Source organism: Fusarium falciforme, chromosome 10 (genome assembly GCF_026873545.1).
Source record: "Fusarium falciforme chromosome 10, complete sequence".
Taxonomy (NCBI): Eukaryota; Fungi; Ascomycota; class Sordariomycetes; order Hypocreales; family Nectriaceae; genus Fusarium; species Fusarium falciforme.
This window is the reverse complement of record NC_070553.1, coordinates 3,028,320-3,043,114: the sequence shown is the minus strand read 5'-3', so window position 1 is coordinate 3,043,114 and position 14,795 is coordinate 3,028,320. Positions and strand designations below refer to the sequence as shown.

General features: G+C 51.9%; 6 protein-coding genes across 6 annotated transcripts; 3 read left to right on the top strand and 3 right to left on the bottom strand.

The window, feature by feature from the left end:
* Positions 1 to 357: 357 nt before the first annotated feature.
* On the top strand, positions 358 to 1,911 carry NCS54_01282000 (Hypothetical protein; the record flags this gene model as incomplete). Its single annotated transcript, XM_053158042.1, has 1 exon — positions 358 to 1,911. One exon carries the CDS (start codon positions 358 to 360, stop codon positions 1,909 to 1,911), a length of 1,554 nt encoding a protein of 517 aa, XP_053014017.1.
* A 3,626-nt stretch (positions 1,912 to 5,537) lies between these two features.
* On the top strand, positions 5,538 to 6,263 carry NCS54_01281900 (DSBA domain-containing protein; the record flags this gene model as incomplete). The annotated part of the gene is made up of 1 exon (XM_053158041.1): positions 5,538 to 6,263. The coding sequence occupies exon 1, from the start codon at positions 5,592 to 5,594 to the stop codon at positions 6,261 to 6,263; it is 672 nt and encodes a 223-aa protein (XP_053014016.1). The 5' UTR covers positions 5,538 to 5,591.
* Positions 6,264 to 6,271: 8 nt separating this feature from the next.
* NCS54_01281800 (Hypothetical protein) lies at positions 6,272 to 7,705 on the bottom strand (the record flags this gene model as incomplete). Its single annotated transcript, XM_053158040.1, has 1 exon — positions 6,272 to 7,705. The coding sequence occupies one exon, from the start codon at positions 7,703 to 7,705 to the stop codon at positions 6,272 to 6,274; it is 1,434 nt and encodes a 477-aa protein (XP_053014015.1).
* Positions 7,706 to 8,300: 595 nt separating this feature from the next.
* On the top strand, positions 8,301 to 9,778 carry NCS54_01281700 (MHD domain-containing protein; the record flags this gene model as incomplete). The annotated part of the gene is made up of 3 exons (XM_053158039.1): positions 8,301 to 8,712; positions 8,757 to 9,726; positions 9,772 to 9,778. Exons 1-3 carry the CDS (start codon positions 8,376 to 8,378, stop codon positions 9,776 to 9,778), a joined length of 1,314 nt encoding a protein of 437 aa, XP_053014014.1. The 5' UTR covers positions 8,301 to 8,375.
* A 140-nt stretch (positions 9,779 to 9,918) lies between these two features.
* Positions 9,919 to 10,857, bottom strand: NCS54_01281600 (2EXR domain-containing protein; the record flags this gene model as incomplete). Its single annotated transcript, XM_053158038.1, has 1 exon — positions 9,919 to 10,857. The coding sequence occupies one exon, from the start codon at positions 10,855 to 10,857 to the stop codon at positions 9,919 to 9,921; it is 939 nt and encodes a 312-aa protein (XP_053014013.1).
* A 631-nt stretch (positions 10,858 to 11,488) lies between these two features.
* NCS54_01281500 (Asparaginase) lies at positions 11,489 to 12,499 on the bottom strand (the record flags this gene model as incomplete). Its single annotated transcript, XM_053158037.1, has 1 exon — positions 11,489 to 12,499. The coding sequence occupies one exon, from the start codon at positions 12,497 to 12,499 to the stop codon at positions 11,489 to 11,491; it is 1,011 nt and encodes a 336-aa protein (XP_053014012.1).
* Positions 12,500 to 14,795: the final 2,296 nt, after the last annotated feature.

The following is a 14,795-nucleotide window of genomic DNA, read 5'->3' as shown; positions in this document are numbered from 1 at the left end:
AAGACACGCTCAGCCCCAACCAACACCGCAGGTTTGATATTACAATCAAATGCAGCGAGTCAATAAGGCTAAATTACACTTAAACAAACGCCCAATTTTCTGGATCGTGTTCGAATGCACATCCCACCTGGGCAAGTCTAGTGACGTGTGTTGGCTGAGACCGGTCAGCACTAGCCCCCAAGCCTGCCGCTATCCGATGCACGAAACGCACGGCAGTGAGACCAAGTGAAAAGCACGATGATGTAGCTGGTCGTCACTTGACATCATAGCCAGGCTGAGGATATAAGATCTCACGATGGTCTCTATTTCTTGGCAGCTGCTCTGGAGTTCATCTGTACTCATTTCAGCTTCGACACAATGGCAGGCTCTTTAAGACTTCTCGTCTCCATTTCCCTGTACTCTCTTCTTTTCCAAACAGCCATCGCCTCTCCCCGCGCCGCCTCAAAGAGTCACGACTCTTCACCTTCTGTGAAATGGGGTGCTTGTCCTAAAGAAGTTCTCCCCGGCGTTGACTGCGGTACCATCGACGTTCCCATCGCATACCATAAAGGCAATTCGACCGCTGCAGATGGAGACAAGACAGTCAGACTTGCGCTGACCCGTCTGAACCATACGGGCAAGGCTGACAAGCCTAAGCAAGGCACGCTGTTCTTCAACCCCGGAGGCCCCGGTGTATCCGCAGCGTTCCTAGTATCAGCGGCTGGCACGGGTTTCGTCTCGCAGCTCGAGTTTTCCAAGGACCTACGCGAGGCCTACGATATTGTTGGACTTGACCCTCGAGGTGCAGGCTTCAGCACGCAGATCCAGTGTGATCCTAATATCTTCAACGAGAGAGTCGCCACCTTTGTCAAGGATGAAGCTGGATACAAGAAGCTCCTCAACTATAGCCGACGCTTGGGTGAAAACTGCGCCAAGCTTACTGGTCCCCTCATAAACCACCTCGACAGCATCCACGCCGCCAAAGACCACGACCTTGTCCGCCGCGCTCTCGGCTCTCCCAAATTCAACCTCCTCGGCCTATCTTACGGCACCTTGATAGGCGCCCAGTACTTAAACTTGTTCCCCGAGACAGTAGGCCGCATGTCCCTCGACGGCTTGGTAGACCTTACCCAGTCCGAGACGATGACTCTCCTTACAGAGACGGCCACGTACGAGACAACGCTGAACAAATTCTTCGACTGGTGTGATCATAACTCTACATGTGCTTTGCACGGCAAGAATGCCAGCCGCACCTTTGATCAGATCCTTGCCCGCGCTGATTCAAAGCCCATCCCTGCCCCAGGATGCAAAAAGACATGCCGATCCAATGTCACCGGCGAAGAAATTCGATCGAATGTCCAAAACTTTCTCATCTTTGTCGATCTCCCTCTTGGTGACAACTGGATCGCACTCGGAGAGGCGTTGGCAGAAGCCAGCAAGGGAAATGCAACAGCCCTGTCGACAACACTCCAAACCTCACGCATCGCGACTGACCTGACTGGTGAATCTCCCTACGCATACCTCGCCATTGGATGTCAGGAATGGAAGCACCAGTCCCGGTCAGCAACAGATTTTAAGCAGAAGCTCCTCACAGCTTCCGTATTTGCCCCAAGGACCCGCGGTGCTTCACAGTCATACTACTATCAAAGCACCTGCATAGGCTGGCCAGCCCCGGTAACTGACATCAAGGCACCTTCAGCCAGGAGTGCGAAGGAGGCCCCAACCGTACTACTGGCAAACTCTGTCTATGATCCCGATACCAGCGTGGCTTGGGCCCAGAGTGTCAGGGAGCAGTTGGATCACAGGGTGAGCATCACTAGGAATGGATATGGACACACGAGCTTCTACCTTCATGGTGATACGAGCAAGGCTTTGGAGACATTTCTGGCGAATGGAAAGTTGCCCAAGGATGGCACAGTATACAAAACCTAAGTGTGTGCATAGGAGTTGCCAAAGGGTTCCGCACAAACATTTCATGTCGTCTTTTTCTCTTCTTTGTTCCTGTATAATTATAACGCGATCATCTAAGTTTGAGAGCATTGTACAACTCTCGAGCTGCAAAACAGGTGCTAAATTTGCCACCTTGCAATCATACGTTGCACTCCCATGACTAGAATGATCTTCAAGATGCCACAGAGAGGTGGCTTGCTAAGAGTCTTACCGCGCTCCAGAGGTTTTTTTCGGTTGTCTGTGAACAGAGAGTGTTGATATCTGGAATCTGGGCGTTTTGGTGAGCCACTTTCTCCCGTGCCCTCAATCTTGAAGCCTAACTCCCCTGAACAGATGTGGAATATGCTAGAAGATGTCGATTTCTTTGGGAGGCCCGCAGGCAAAGATGGACAATATGATGCGCAGGTTCATCTTGCTGAGATGGGGTGTCTTCTTGGACCTCCCCCAGAGCAAGTGATCAAAACAGAGCAATATTTCCGAAAGGCCTATCTCAGGGGAACTATCACAAATCCACGGGGTAGAGCATGTGCAACGATAAATGAATATTGGGGAGGCCCTTTCGTCGACGAAATTGGTAGGTTCAATAACGGCATCCCTACTGCATACAACAAAAGACACTGATATCCAGTCTTAGATCAGATCCATCGAGCAGACCTTGTACGAGAAGGCAAAACAATGAGTGACATGGTCACCGAACTAACAGGCCAAGAGAAGGATGACTTTGTCGATTTTACTGGCAACATGCTGCAGTGGATACCGGAAGACAGGATGACCGCCAAAGAACTGCAACGCCATCCATTTCTCGAAGAGGTGGATGAATGTTTCAAGAAGGATTAAGAGAAGGAACCCCGGGTGCAAGGTCGGGCGTTTGGTAGAGAGGTTAAAAACACCAGCTCGGCACCAAAAGGACAATATCATTGAGCCTAAAACCCGGTTATTCTACAACAGAAACTATGGATCATGCAGAATATTCCTCTCTACAAGCCTTTGGGAAAGCTCTTTCAAGGAACCCCCAGCGTCATTTAAAGAGTTGGGTGGAATCGCTCTTGATCAGCCCCATGCTTCGGTCCCGAGACGTCAATCCCATCTCCGGGACACGCTACCCATTGATATTAAATCTCTCAGTTAAAAAGTGGAGGTCGTTTCGTAATGTTCTCGAATCCCGGGGAATGCATTAGTGCTCACGACAACCAGTTTCCCCTTGCTGTCTAGCCTTGTATCTTGAGTATGAGGGAATAACTACCTTGCGCCCGGGAACACAGCGAGCCTCTTTATCATGACAGATGCCAAGCCAAACTCTTGACCGCATGAACTGTATTCAAGTCGCTCGTTAAATATGATGTTGTCGTTTCCTCTCTTTGAGCAACGAATCTTGCCAGCATCCCTTTCACACGTCAAGAAGATTCGGTTACAATGAGACTCTTGATCCTGGCTTTTGCCCATTTTGTTGGCGCATCGACAGTTCTTCAACTCAATGGCACAACTTATTACTCTCCAGACTCCTCAGAAGGGTCTGTTCGCATCGAAAGATCATCTCGTCTCGACAATGTCCTGCCCGTGACCTATATCAACGAATTCCCTTCATCGGTCCAAGGTCTCCAGAAAAAGGTCATTGAGCTTCTGGATGGCGACGATGTCATCTCAAACTCTTTCCTCTCAACACTCATTCTCCCCGCAAACGCCCATGTGTCAGGCGAAATCAAGCAACATCTCAAGTCTATGGGCACCAGCACGTTCGTATCAACCTCTGCTGGCAAGCTGCCGTCTGGGCCATACTTCCTGCATCCCCCTGGCCATCTATCCCGAGTCTACAGGCTCTACCTTGACTACAACATGGCCTTTGTCCAGGGTGTGATTGAAGGCCCAGACGGAGCGTATCTGTCATCTACCGCTAGTATTGGCGAGAGCGTCAACGCAGCCATTAGCATTCCAGTTCCCTCTCGTCATTACTATCCGAAGCCGTCCTCAAAACGACCGCTCTCGGGTCTACGACTAGGAGTCAAAGATATCTTCAACCTCAAGGGCATCAAGACAGGCGCCGGCTCTCGAGCCTACCTCGATCTCTATCCGTCTGCGGATGAGACAGCGTCGTCCCTCCAGCGTCTCATTGACCTCGGGGCTGTCGTTGTCGGAAAACTCAAAACAGCCCAGTTTGCTGCTGGCGAGGTGCCCACAGCAAACTACGTGGACCAACTTGCTCCTTTCAACCCCAGAGGCGATGGATACCAAAGCCCTTCCTCTTCTTCCTGCGGAACGGGCGCGGCACTGGCCTCATATGACTGGCTAGACCTTGGTACAGGAACTGATACCACTGGCTCCATCCGAGGACCATCCATGGCGAATGGGCTGTTTGGTCTTAGAGTCACAAATGCAAGCCTGCCACTCGATGGAATCCTACCTGTTTCCAGCAAGATGGACACACCTGGACTGATTGCCCGAGATGCAAAGTTGCTGCGGACAGCCTATGAGAACTGGTTCAAAGCCAAGTCCAACTACAAATCATTTCCAAAGCGCATCGTACTGCCCGAAGAATCCTGGTCATCATCCAACATGACGTCCATGCCCGTGTTTGACAAGTTCATCAAAGATCTCTCTACCCTGCTCGGCGCCAAAGTAGAACGCGTCGACACAAACAAGTCCTTCATCCAACATACAGGCAACAAAGAGGGCATCTCTGCTTACATCAGTGACTACCCTCTGGTTCTGATCAGGGATCAATGGCAGGCCCTTGGTGAGCCTTTCATCGCCGATTACCAAGAGAGATTCGGAAGGTTCCCCTTTGTTAACCCTGTTCCACGCACTGGCCTCGCCCTTGCTTCTCAAATCAATGAAAGCAGCTACGACAAAGCAGCTCACCGCCTCGAGATCTACAAAGAATGGTACACCTCACAGCTAATACCGACTTGCGAGGATACCTTGGTCATCTACCCCCTTGGCACCGGAGCCGAGCTGTATCGAGATGAGTCGCTCAACACTTCTCCCCCTACGTTTCTGCCACCGGAGGCACACACCCTACAAGCTGCAGCAGCTGGGCTACCGGACTACGCGGTGCCTATTGGTGTTCGATCGTTCAACTCGAGTGTGAGCATGCGCCAGGAGGAGCTTCCGGTGAGCGTTGGCATTATTGGAGGTGCTGGATGTGATCAGATGCTGCTTGATTTGATTGTCAAGCTGGGGGATGAGTTGGATGGGTTTCACCCCGTAGTTAAAACTGGAAGAACCATGTGGTGAATACTTGAAGTTGAAGAAATTTGCCAATAAAAAGGAGGAAACTAAGGGCTTTCTGGCAAGCGAGTAAAGGATAAAATGCAGAAATTTCTATTAAAAGAAACCCTGTCTCGGTTTTTAAAGCGCGATTACAGGAAGTGGTAGTCCAGGCATCCCTCTATGGACTTCTAGAAAACTCTTCAACAAAATCTCCTCGGTCAAAACACCAAATTAGTGTCTTCCGGCTCGGCCCCACCCCTCGGCATCCCACTCCGTCCGCGCGGGGTCGAATTTGTCCCGAGACGGCCGGTCGCTTATGTGATCAAGCGGCGGCTGATGTGATCAAGACCGGGGATGAGCTGCTACCTCCGGGACATTTATATATACAACCCCATCCCACACCATCTATTAATCCCATCCATATCGACAAAATCTTACACACCAACTTGGACAAAATGACAAAGTTCAAGGTCACCGTTACTTCAGACACGGTCTGCCCGTGGTGCTACGTCGGCCGCAAGCAGCTTCAAGCTGCCCAACGACTCTGGCAGCAAAAGCACCCAGACTCCAACGACACCTTCTCCGTTAGCTACCAGCCCTTCCAGCTTCAACCAGATTGGCCCAAGGGTCCCGCTTCAAGCCGATCCAAGCAGCAATTCTACGAGGAAAGATTCGGCAAGGAACGCGTCATCCAGATGCACAAGCACATGAAGGGCGTGGGCGAAGCGACTGGTATCGACTTCAAGTTTGGCGGACAGACTGGAAACTCGAGGGACTCGCACCGCGTGGTCCAGCTGGCCAAGAAGTACGGCGAAGAGGTGGAGGGCAAGGCCCTCGACGGGCTGTTCGCTGCATACTTTGAGCAGGAGCGCGATATCACCGACTACGACACCCTCAGGAGCGTCGCCGTCGAGGCGGGCATCCCAGCAGACGACTTCCAAAAGGCCATCATCGACAGCGACCAGGGAGGCAAGGAGGTTGACCAGGCGGCGAGCGAGGCGCGATTCAGTGGTGTTTCCGGTGTTCCCGACTATGTCCTCCAGGATCGGTTCCGGCTGCAGGGCGCAAACAGCCCCGAGAGCTTCGTCAGCGTGTGGGAGAGGATCAAGGCGTCCGAGGGCTCATAGGTGTCTCTTCAAACCAGGCGTTTAGGGTGATCTGACTGGAAAAGAACCTCTGTGCGCTTCTCCAAAACATCGTTCCAGAGTCTTTGGCCTTCAAAGCCAGGGACGTAAAATAATAGGCCAATTTCTTGACTCGTCCACCAGCTTGCTCTGTCCATGTTTCCTGAACCCAACACGAGGTACTCGTCGTCCACGAGTGTCATCTTGAAATGGCTTACAACTGGCTCGTCCTCCATGTCGCGCCTGGCATCGAGTTGCTTGTAATAGAGAATCTCAAGCTTGCCTGGCGCGACCGCCTGCGCTTCCGGATCCGACGGACGCGGTTGGTTGACCAAGGCATTGTACCTCTGGATGAACTTGCGCAGGCACCAGGCGGTGGTGGTACCAGCAGTGACAAGCTGCTCGATAAGCATCATACCCTTGCTCGTCCTGATTTGTACGTCCACGCCTCGTGCGAGCGCCTCCAAGAGCCCTTCAACAACAGGCCATGACGTGACGTTGGGGGTGAGAATAGTGATCTTTCGCTGAGCGTTCGTGAATAGAGTCAGAAGGGCAGCATTGAGAGGAGTCATTGGCGGGTTAGACTGTGACAAGAAGGGAAAGAAGGAGAATCTGGGGTTGCGATGGTGTGAAGAAGGGAGAAAGATGGTTGGCACAGGGCCAGTGGTGGGAAACTCGATTGATTGCGTCGCTGTTTCGTCGCCATTGGTCGAGTTGACAGTATCCTCCAGTCGCCGGGTTATCGATATCTCATCATGGTCATCATCATGGCGAGAGACCTTGCTTTCTCCCCATACCCTCTCGTAAAAGGCAGACAGCCGATCAACAATGTCGCCCTCAACCTCAACACATCCCTCAAACCACCTCTCCCAGCTAACATTGCAGCTCGGAACCCAAGCCCTCTTGCCATCTACAATCACAAACTTGGGGTGCATAACGCTGAACGGGGTAAAGAACAGACTCTTGACCGTCAGCTCGATGCGCGCGTTCTGCAGCACGTCCTTGTCCGGGAGACCCAGCTTGGGCCACTGCAAGGGAGGGTAAACATAGCCATCTCTCGAAGCAGGATGGAACAGTTTCTGAAATAGACCGCGCGAAGAGAATCCAATAGTGATTTTGAGAGGCGACTCGACGTTGGCTTCTGCACGCGCAGCCGCCAGCTGGAGAAGGGCCTCGCGGATAGCATCCAGAGACGGAGAGTCGGCCCAGTAGCAGGTGATGAGCTGAACAGAGTGTTTGGCGCTGAGAATAGCAGGAAGAAGAGCGCGCGTGTAGATGGAGTGACCTGTTCCCACGTACAATGCCTTGGGCGAGCTGGTAGTGACGAGCGAATCTATATTGTCAACGTGGTGATTTGGAAAGTCGTCCTGTTGTTCGTCGCGACGCGACTGGAGGAGCTGTTTCCACGGTCGCACAAACGACTGAGGGAATTCTGAAGATGCCATTTTACCTTTTGAATGTTGATTACGGATAGAAAGAGAAGCAATTCAAGTCAAGGGAGGATGATGTTCGTGAAGGGATCATGGAAATTGGTGTTGGCGGCGCAGCAGATGACGCGGGAGACATGGATGGCCTGGGGAGGCGCCAAGTCATGATCCCTGGAAGCTCCACGTGGGATGAGGTTGAAGAGAGTCAGCATAAACAGGAGACTTGCTGTGCGAGACAATTCGCCATATTTACATATCGAATAGCATTTATTTGCCATTTAAATAGCTATGTCGAGCTGTTTGTCGCATCCTTGGAGACTCGAGGCTGGTGTACGAGTGTCCTCCATGTACGTACTCCTTACCGTTTAGTAAACGCCACAGAGGAGACCGTTGACGAACAGCAACCAACGCCAAAGCAATTAATGGCATAGATCAAGCTCAATTATACTAGATAAATCAATTCATTCTCCATCTAGGTAATTACTAACTTGCTATTAAATCGAATTGTTGCCCGAAGTGTCGCATTTACTGTTAGTAATCCACTCACCGCCTTTGACACGCGGCAGAATCCCCCACTACGGCGCCTCCTATCTTGAAGCCCATGCACCACTAGCAACATCTCAACCTCCGTCTCAATCTCACGTCTCCTACCTATACAAGAAGCAGTTTCTGCTTCCCCTCTCCGGCCATGTTGTCGGGCGTCCTCATCTTCAACCAAAAGGGCGAGAACCTCATCTTCCGCGCCTTCCGCAACGACTGCCGTCCCCGTCTCGCCGACGTCTTCCGCATCCAGGTCATCTCCAACGCCCAAGTGCGCTCGCCCATCCTGACCCTTGGGAGCACCACCTTTAGCCATGTCAAGCACGAGAATATCTACCTGGTGGCCATCACCAAGAGCAATGCCAACGCCGCTCTGGTCTTTGAGTTCCTCTACCGCCTGATCCAGCTCGGCAAGGGCTACTTTGGCAAGTTTGACGAGGAGGCTGTCAAGAACAACTTTGTCCTGGTGTACGAGCTGCTAGACGGTGAGCACTCTCCCCTTTTGGTCATGACTCTTCTAATCCTTCAGAAATCATCGACTTTGGCTACCCTCAAAACACCGAGACCGACACCCTCAAGATGTACATCACCACCGAAGGCGTCAAGTCGGAATCCCGCCGCGAAGACACGTCCAAGATCACCATGCAGGCCACCGGCGCCCTCTCCTGGCGCAAGGCCGACGTAAAGTACCGTAAGAATGAGGCTTTCGTCGACGTGATCGAGGACGTCAACCTGCTCATGTCGGCCACCGGCGCCGTCTTGCGCGCCGACGTCACCGGCCAGATCATCATGCGCGCCTACCTCTCGGGCACCCCGGAGTGCAAGTTTGGCCTCAACGACCGACTTTTGCTCGATAACGACGGCCTCCTGAGCCTCCCGAGCGGGAACAAGATGGGTACAAAGGCGACAAAGGCAGCAGCCGGCAGTGTCACCCTCGAGGACTGCCAGTTCCACCAGTGCGTCAAGCTAGGCAAGTTTGACAGCGATCGCATCATCAGCTTCGTCCCCCCGGACGGCGAATTCGAGCTTATGCGATACCGTGCCACCGAGAACGTTAATCTCCCCTTCAAGGTGCACGCCATCGTCAACGAGGTCGGCCGGTCCAAGGTGGAATACAGCATCGGCGTCAAGGCCAACTTTGGCTCCAAGCTGTTCGCCACAAATGTCATTGTCAAGATCCCGACGCCCCTCAACACGGCCAAGATCACGGAGCGCTGCACCCAGGGCAAGGCCAAGTACGAGCCCAGCGAGAACAACATTGTGTGGAAGATTGGCCGCTTCACGGGCCAGAGCGAGTACGTCCTCAGCGCCGAGGCCATCCTGACCAGCATGACCAACCAGAGGGCGTGGAGCCGACCACCACTGAGCATGAACTTTAGCCTGCTCATGTTTACGAGCTCAGGGCTGTTGGTGAGGTATCTCAAGGTGTTTGAGAAGAGTAATTACTCGAGCGTCAAGTGGGTGCGGTACATGACGAGAGCAGGCTCGTATGAAATAAGGTGAGTCGCCCGAGTTTTGACTAGAGTGTTAGCTGACAGTTGCAGATTTTAAATGTACATCAGGTGGCAGAACATGTATGGCGTTATGGTATATCCCGGCAATAGCCAAGCGGGCATCATCTTTTCTTCAGCATTACACTTTCTTCACCGTGATATATCAGTTCTACCTTTTGTCTGTGACTTTTCGTGCCCTCACTCGTCCTCAACTACCAAGACTCTGACCCCCTGAAACTTGCCCTTATCGTCGTCTCGTTGTTGACTCCGTATGGCAGCGCCGATGATTCTCGCAAACATGTAGGACGGATGCTCTGCCCAGCCGAGCCCCTCAAGATCAAACACCTCGACATAGCGTCTCGAGACTGCGCGAACAATATCACCTGATCTTGTCTCGTCGTCCTCATTTAGATCCTTCCACAGTTGATCCCTCGTCTGAAGACCCTCCGCTTTGACGTCTTCTCTCTCACATCCTTTGCAACGTCCCGCACAGTCATCAACCAGATACAACACCTCCAGTCCCTTGTGTATCGTGGAAGCAAAGAACGTGATCTCCTCAAACCCCATCTCTCCGTACAATCCCGTTGCCCACGTCTCCGTGACGTCAATGGCAATCCTCTTGGCCCGCTGCAGAGCAGACGCAATCTCGCCCGACCACTGGCTCTGAAGAATCTCCCCGATCGGCGGCGGACAGTTCAGCGTCTCGGTAGCCAGCTGAGTATGGTCGACTGGATATTCACGGAAGCGCATCATGAGCACGTCAGACGTTGGTATCGTGATCTTTTGCGCACGGCCTGGGAGGTGTATCGTGTTGGTCTCTTGTTTCGCCTCAATATTCTTCGCAATGTCATATGCAGCGCGGTTGATGAGCCGTGAAGACGTTACGGCACGATACATGCTCGGATCAAACGCCCCGTGCTCCGATTCAAACCGATCGAAGAACACCTGCTTCTTGTACTGATCGGCTACTTCTCGCTTGGCTCCAGACTCCTTGAAGGCTTGGTCTGCACGCTCTTCGCCCTTCCATGAGGGAAAGCAGACATCGAAGACGTGCATGGCAGGGCCAGATGGAGTGTATTCCTCCCAGATTTGGATCTGGAGCTCGAACGGGAGTCTGGTGAACTGGTGAAACTCCATGATTGCGGTATAGAGAGAGCAACGGGTGTTTTGTTCAACCGAACTTCCCATTCAACTCGTTCCAAGTGGGATGACTATCATATCTTATATCCGCCTCTCGCCTTAGAAGCATCCAACGTCAGCCACGTTCCATCTGACGAGACATTGTCCGGATATCAGCACTAACACTCTCTTTGACAGAAGGATGTCCTGGATTGGATACTGACACCTGTGCTTGGAATCATGTGGCAAAGATGGTAGCAGAGGTGTTCAACCAAGTGTAAGACGCAGGGCTGACAACACAGCAGAGTAGCATTTTATCCGTTAGTCTTGTCATTCCAAGAATAGCTTCTCTGACCATAATGATTACGCCTAATATGTAAGCAGCCAAATTGCTGCCATTATCATTGATAGTCGTCATGACAGTGGACATCACCAAGGCCACATCTTGACCCAGCACAACAAGTCACAACTGCACCAATTACAGGCGTTTCGACTATTTTATAGAATATCAACATCAGTGGGAATCATTCGATTTATCTTCCTGGAGAAACTCCACCGGAAAGGTCTGTCTAAACCACACGCTCAGCTCTAAACAAAGTAATGCAAGCATAGACTTTTCCCTGCTCAACAACTAAAAAACAACATGCCCTCACCGCGCCTCAAAAACTTTTCGAATCTCACCCATAGCCAGACCCGTCGCAAGACAAAGCTGCAGCTGAATGCGACACTTGGGCGGGTTAAGAAACCCCCCTCCAATAGCCCACTCCCCCAACCCATACAGCTCGTTCGCACCATCAACAAAGCCGTACGCAGTTCGATAGCTCGCGATTATCGAGATTATACCTCCTTCTTCCCGCGCCTTGCTGATGGCTTTGCCTCCGTCTTTGGACCAGCATCCTGCGCCCATGCCGGCTAGGACTACGCCTTTTGCTCCGCATCTGATGGACTCTGCGAATAGCTCAGCCTCGAGTTCTGGATGTCCGCATAGGATGTTGACCTTTGGCAGACCTTTCGAGGCATCTAAACGACAAATGTCAAAGTGGCGCCAGCAGTTTGCCCTAACGGGCGGGTAGAAGAAGTTGGGCATCGAGTTCTCAAAGGTCCCCAGGTACCCTTGGTCACCAGCCTTGAAGGCATCAACCCTGTTGGCGTTGATCTTTGTCGTGAACCTAGCGGAACAGATGCGATCGTTGAGGACAATCATTGTGCCACGTCCTTTGGCATCTTTACAGCTCGCTAGACGAACAGCCTCGAGGAGGTTCATGGGTCCATCGGGACTAAGCGACGAAGCAGGCCGCATAGAACCGACAAGAACAACTGGCTTGTCAGACTTGATAGTCAAGTCGAGAAAAAAAGCCGTCTCCTCAATCGTATCCGTCCCATGAGTAACGACAACGCCAGAAACGGAATCATCCATGAGATCCCTTTCAATCTGCTGAGACAGACTGATTAGTATCTCCGAGTTTAGATCGGGACTCCCCAAGTTGCAGATCTGCTGGCTAGTAATCTCAGCAACATGTTCTAGCTCGGGAAGCCCCCGGATCAACTCGTCGACCCTGAGAGCGCCGGACTGGTACATGGCTGTGGATGTGCTGCTGGGGGCAGCACCGGCAATGGTACCGCCGGTGGCGTAGATGATGACTGTGCCCTTGGTAGGCATTTCGTGTGTGGTTCTTTTTGTGAATCGGTGACGGAGTCTAGTATTGATGAAGGTGGTTTGCTAAAGTCAATGACAGGCGCCGAGATATCTATACCGGCCCTAATTCAACACATTCAACGAACAGGAATTAAACATCTCCATATCCGACTATGTATTTAAGTGTTCGCCTTGAATGGTAGCAAGTGTTCAGCTCTACAACCCAGTACACCAAAAGTGCAACGTTGGTGTTGAAAGAAAGAAAAGAAAACCGCCGAACAAGCACATTGCTCAAATGAGCTGCTTGGCCACCACACACAAAACAAGGCAAACCTGGAGTTTTACCCAATGATACCGTCTACGATTGTACGTGCAAACAATCGCCCCAAGGATCTTGCCGAAAAAGAAAAAAAAAAAAAAACTCTCAAGTTACACCCAAAGACTCTACATTTAGAATTGATACCCTACCTACCTACCACGTTACTAGCGAGTTTACACAAGACTGTGTTTGCTCACCAATAGCCTCCAGCAACAAACCATTCTAGATAATGGCTTCTTCATATCTCAAATATGACTTGCCAGCCATCGCGACTCCTGATACTGCGGCTGAAGTCGCCTCCTCAGAACGCCACGGAAGCTCAGCGCCCAATATTAAAGGGGACACAGAGTGTGACCCGGCCCACGCCGCTGCCACGAGGTCTTCACGTTTTTCCGGTAGTACTGCCCAAGTTCTAGGCCTAATCTTCTCTACAGCTGATCAAGTTAAGAAGCAGTAGAGTCAGCTGCTAAAGAGCAACAGTCATCGTTCAAGTTTGCTACAACAACCAACAGGTTAAAAGGTAGAAACAGTCTCACAATCTACAGCTTCCACCCCACAGATTCTCAAAAGACACATGTAAACTCTGTGTCGCAGACTTCACCCCGGCATGCCACGAGCTATCCACGAGGTCTGTCCTCCGAAAAGCATGTGGTGCCCCAAAACCAGTGCAACATCAAAAACTCCAAAACAGACCAAAAACCTGTCCATTGCTAGACTGTTTAGTGTTGATGACCTCCTATTTATGGTCCAGCCCCCTATTTACCAACTCGTATTCAATCCTTCTTCTTCTTTCTCCTTCGCTCTGGATAGGTCGATTGGCGTTCCTTGTCGTCCCGTTGCACTACGCCGGCAACTCCATGTCGCACATCCCGCTGACTCTTTTAGGATGCGAAAATTGTCAAGAGATGAATCTCGGGACCGAGATAACCTCAGCCTCGCTGAGATGCTCCTCTCTGGTCAGGTTAGTAATCATCATCGGTGGCACCGTTGATCAAGCATAAAGGGTCCTTTTCCCCCTCGGTTCTGCAGGTCCCTGACATGTTGATGCTTCTCAGGCATATTCACTTGCATGATCCAGCAACTCACAGTTCCTTTCATAGACCAAATCTGCCTTGAAAGTCCATAGAATTCTCAACCGCTTTGTGGACTCTTCAACCCTCTCCCCTTTGTCTATCAGGACTAAACAACTCACCACATCAACTCACACACAAAGACATAACCTTCCCTCACCATACTTCCCCTTTGAGTCAACAACACCTTTATCAACTTCTGTCACACACTCACCCACAATAACCCTCTCATCTTCTCGATCCAGAGCAAACAACCTGACTGGCCAAATCACGCCACCAGTCAGCTCAAGATCCCCTCTCGCCTCGACTTGCCCACGAACGAATCAACCCTCATCAAACCCAAGATCCCGAAACAAGCCATAATTCTCCCCGATCACGGCCCCCTCAGCCCTGCTCGATCGTATCAGCTGAGCAACCTCCCGAGACACACACACCACTTTCGTGTAACCTCACACGCTGCTGCCGCCATGTGCATCGCCCACTACCTCCACTACCACCACATCCCCCCCTGCCCCCGCCCCGTAAGTTACCTCTGCCACTACAGCTACTGCGCCGCGGCCCTCTACGATCCCCTCAGCGGGAGAGCCCTCGCGCCCTGCGATGACATCTCGGACAGTTCCCCAGGCGGGAACATTTCCAACCCCTGCACCATGGGCCTCTGCCTGATAAATCCCAGGTGCAAGTCCGGAGCCTGTCGTCTTGAGGATCTCGGTGGGCGGTGGGTGTGCTGCGCGTGTGGGAGGGGAAGAAACTCGAGCTACCAGTGCCTCAACTACCAACCCACGGCCCCAGACACGTTTTGCTATCACCAGATCTGTGAGAACTGCACAGAGGACAAGACGTAAGGAGCGTATCATTTCGAGGCCGAAGAATATCGGCGGGCGTATGTCCAAGTTGCAAGTGAGACATTCAACCAGGGCCCTGTTCATCC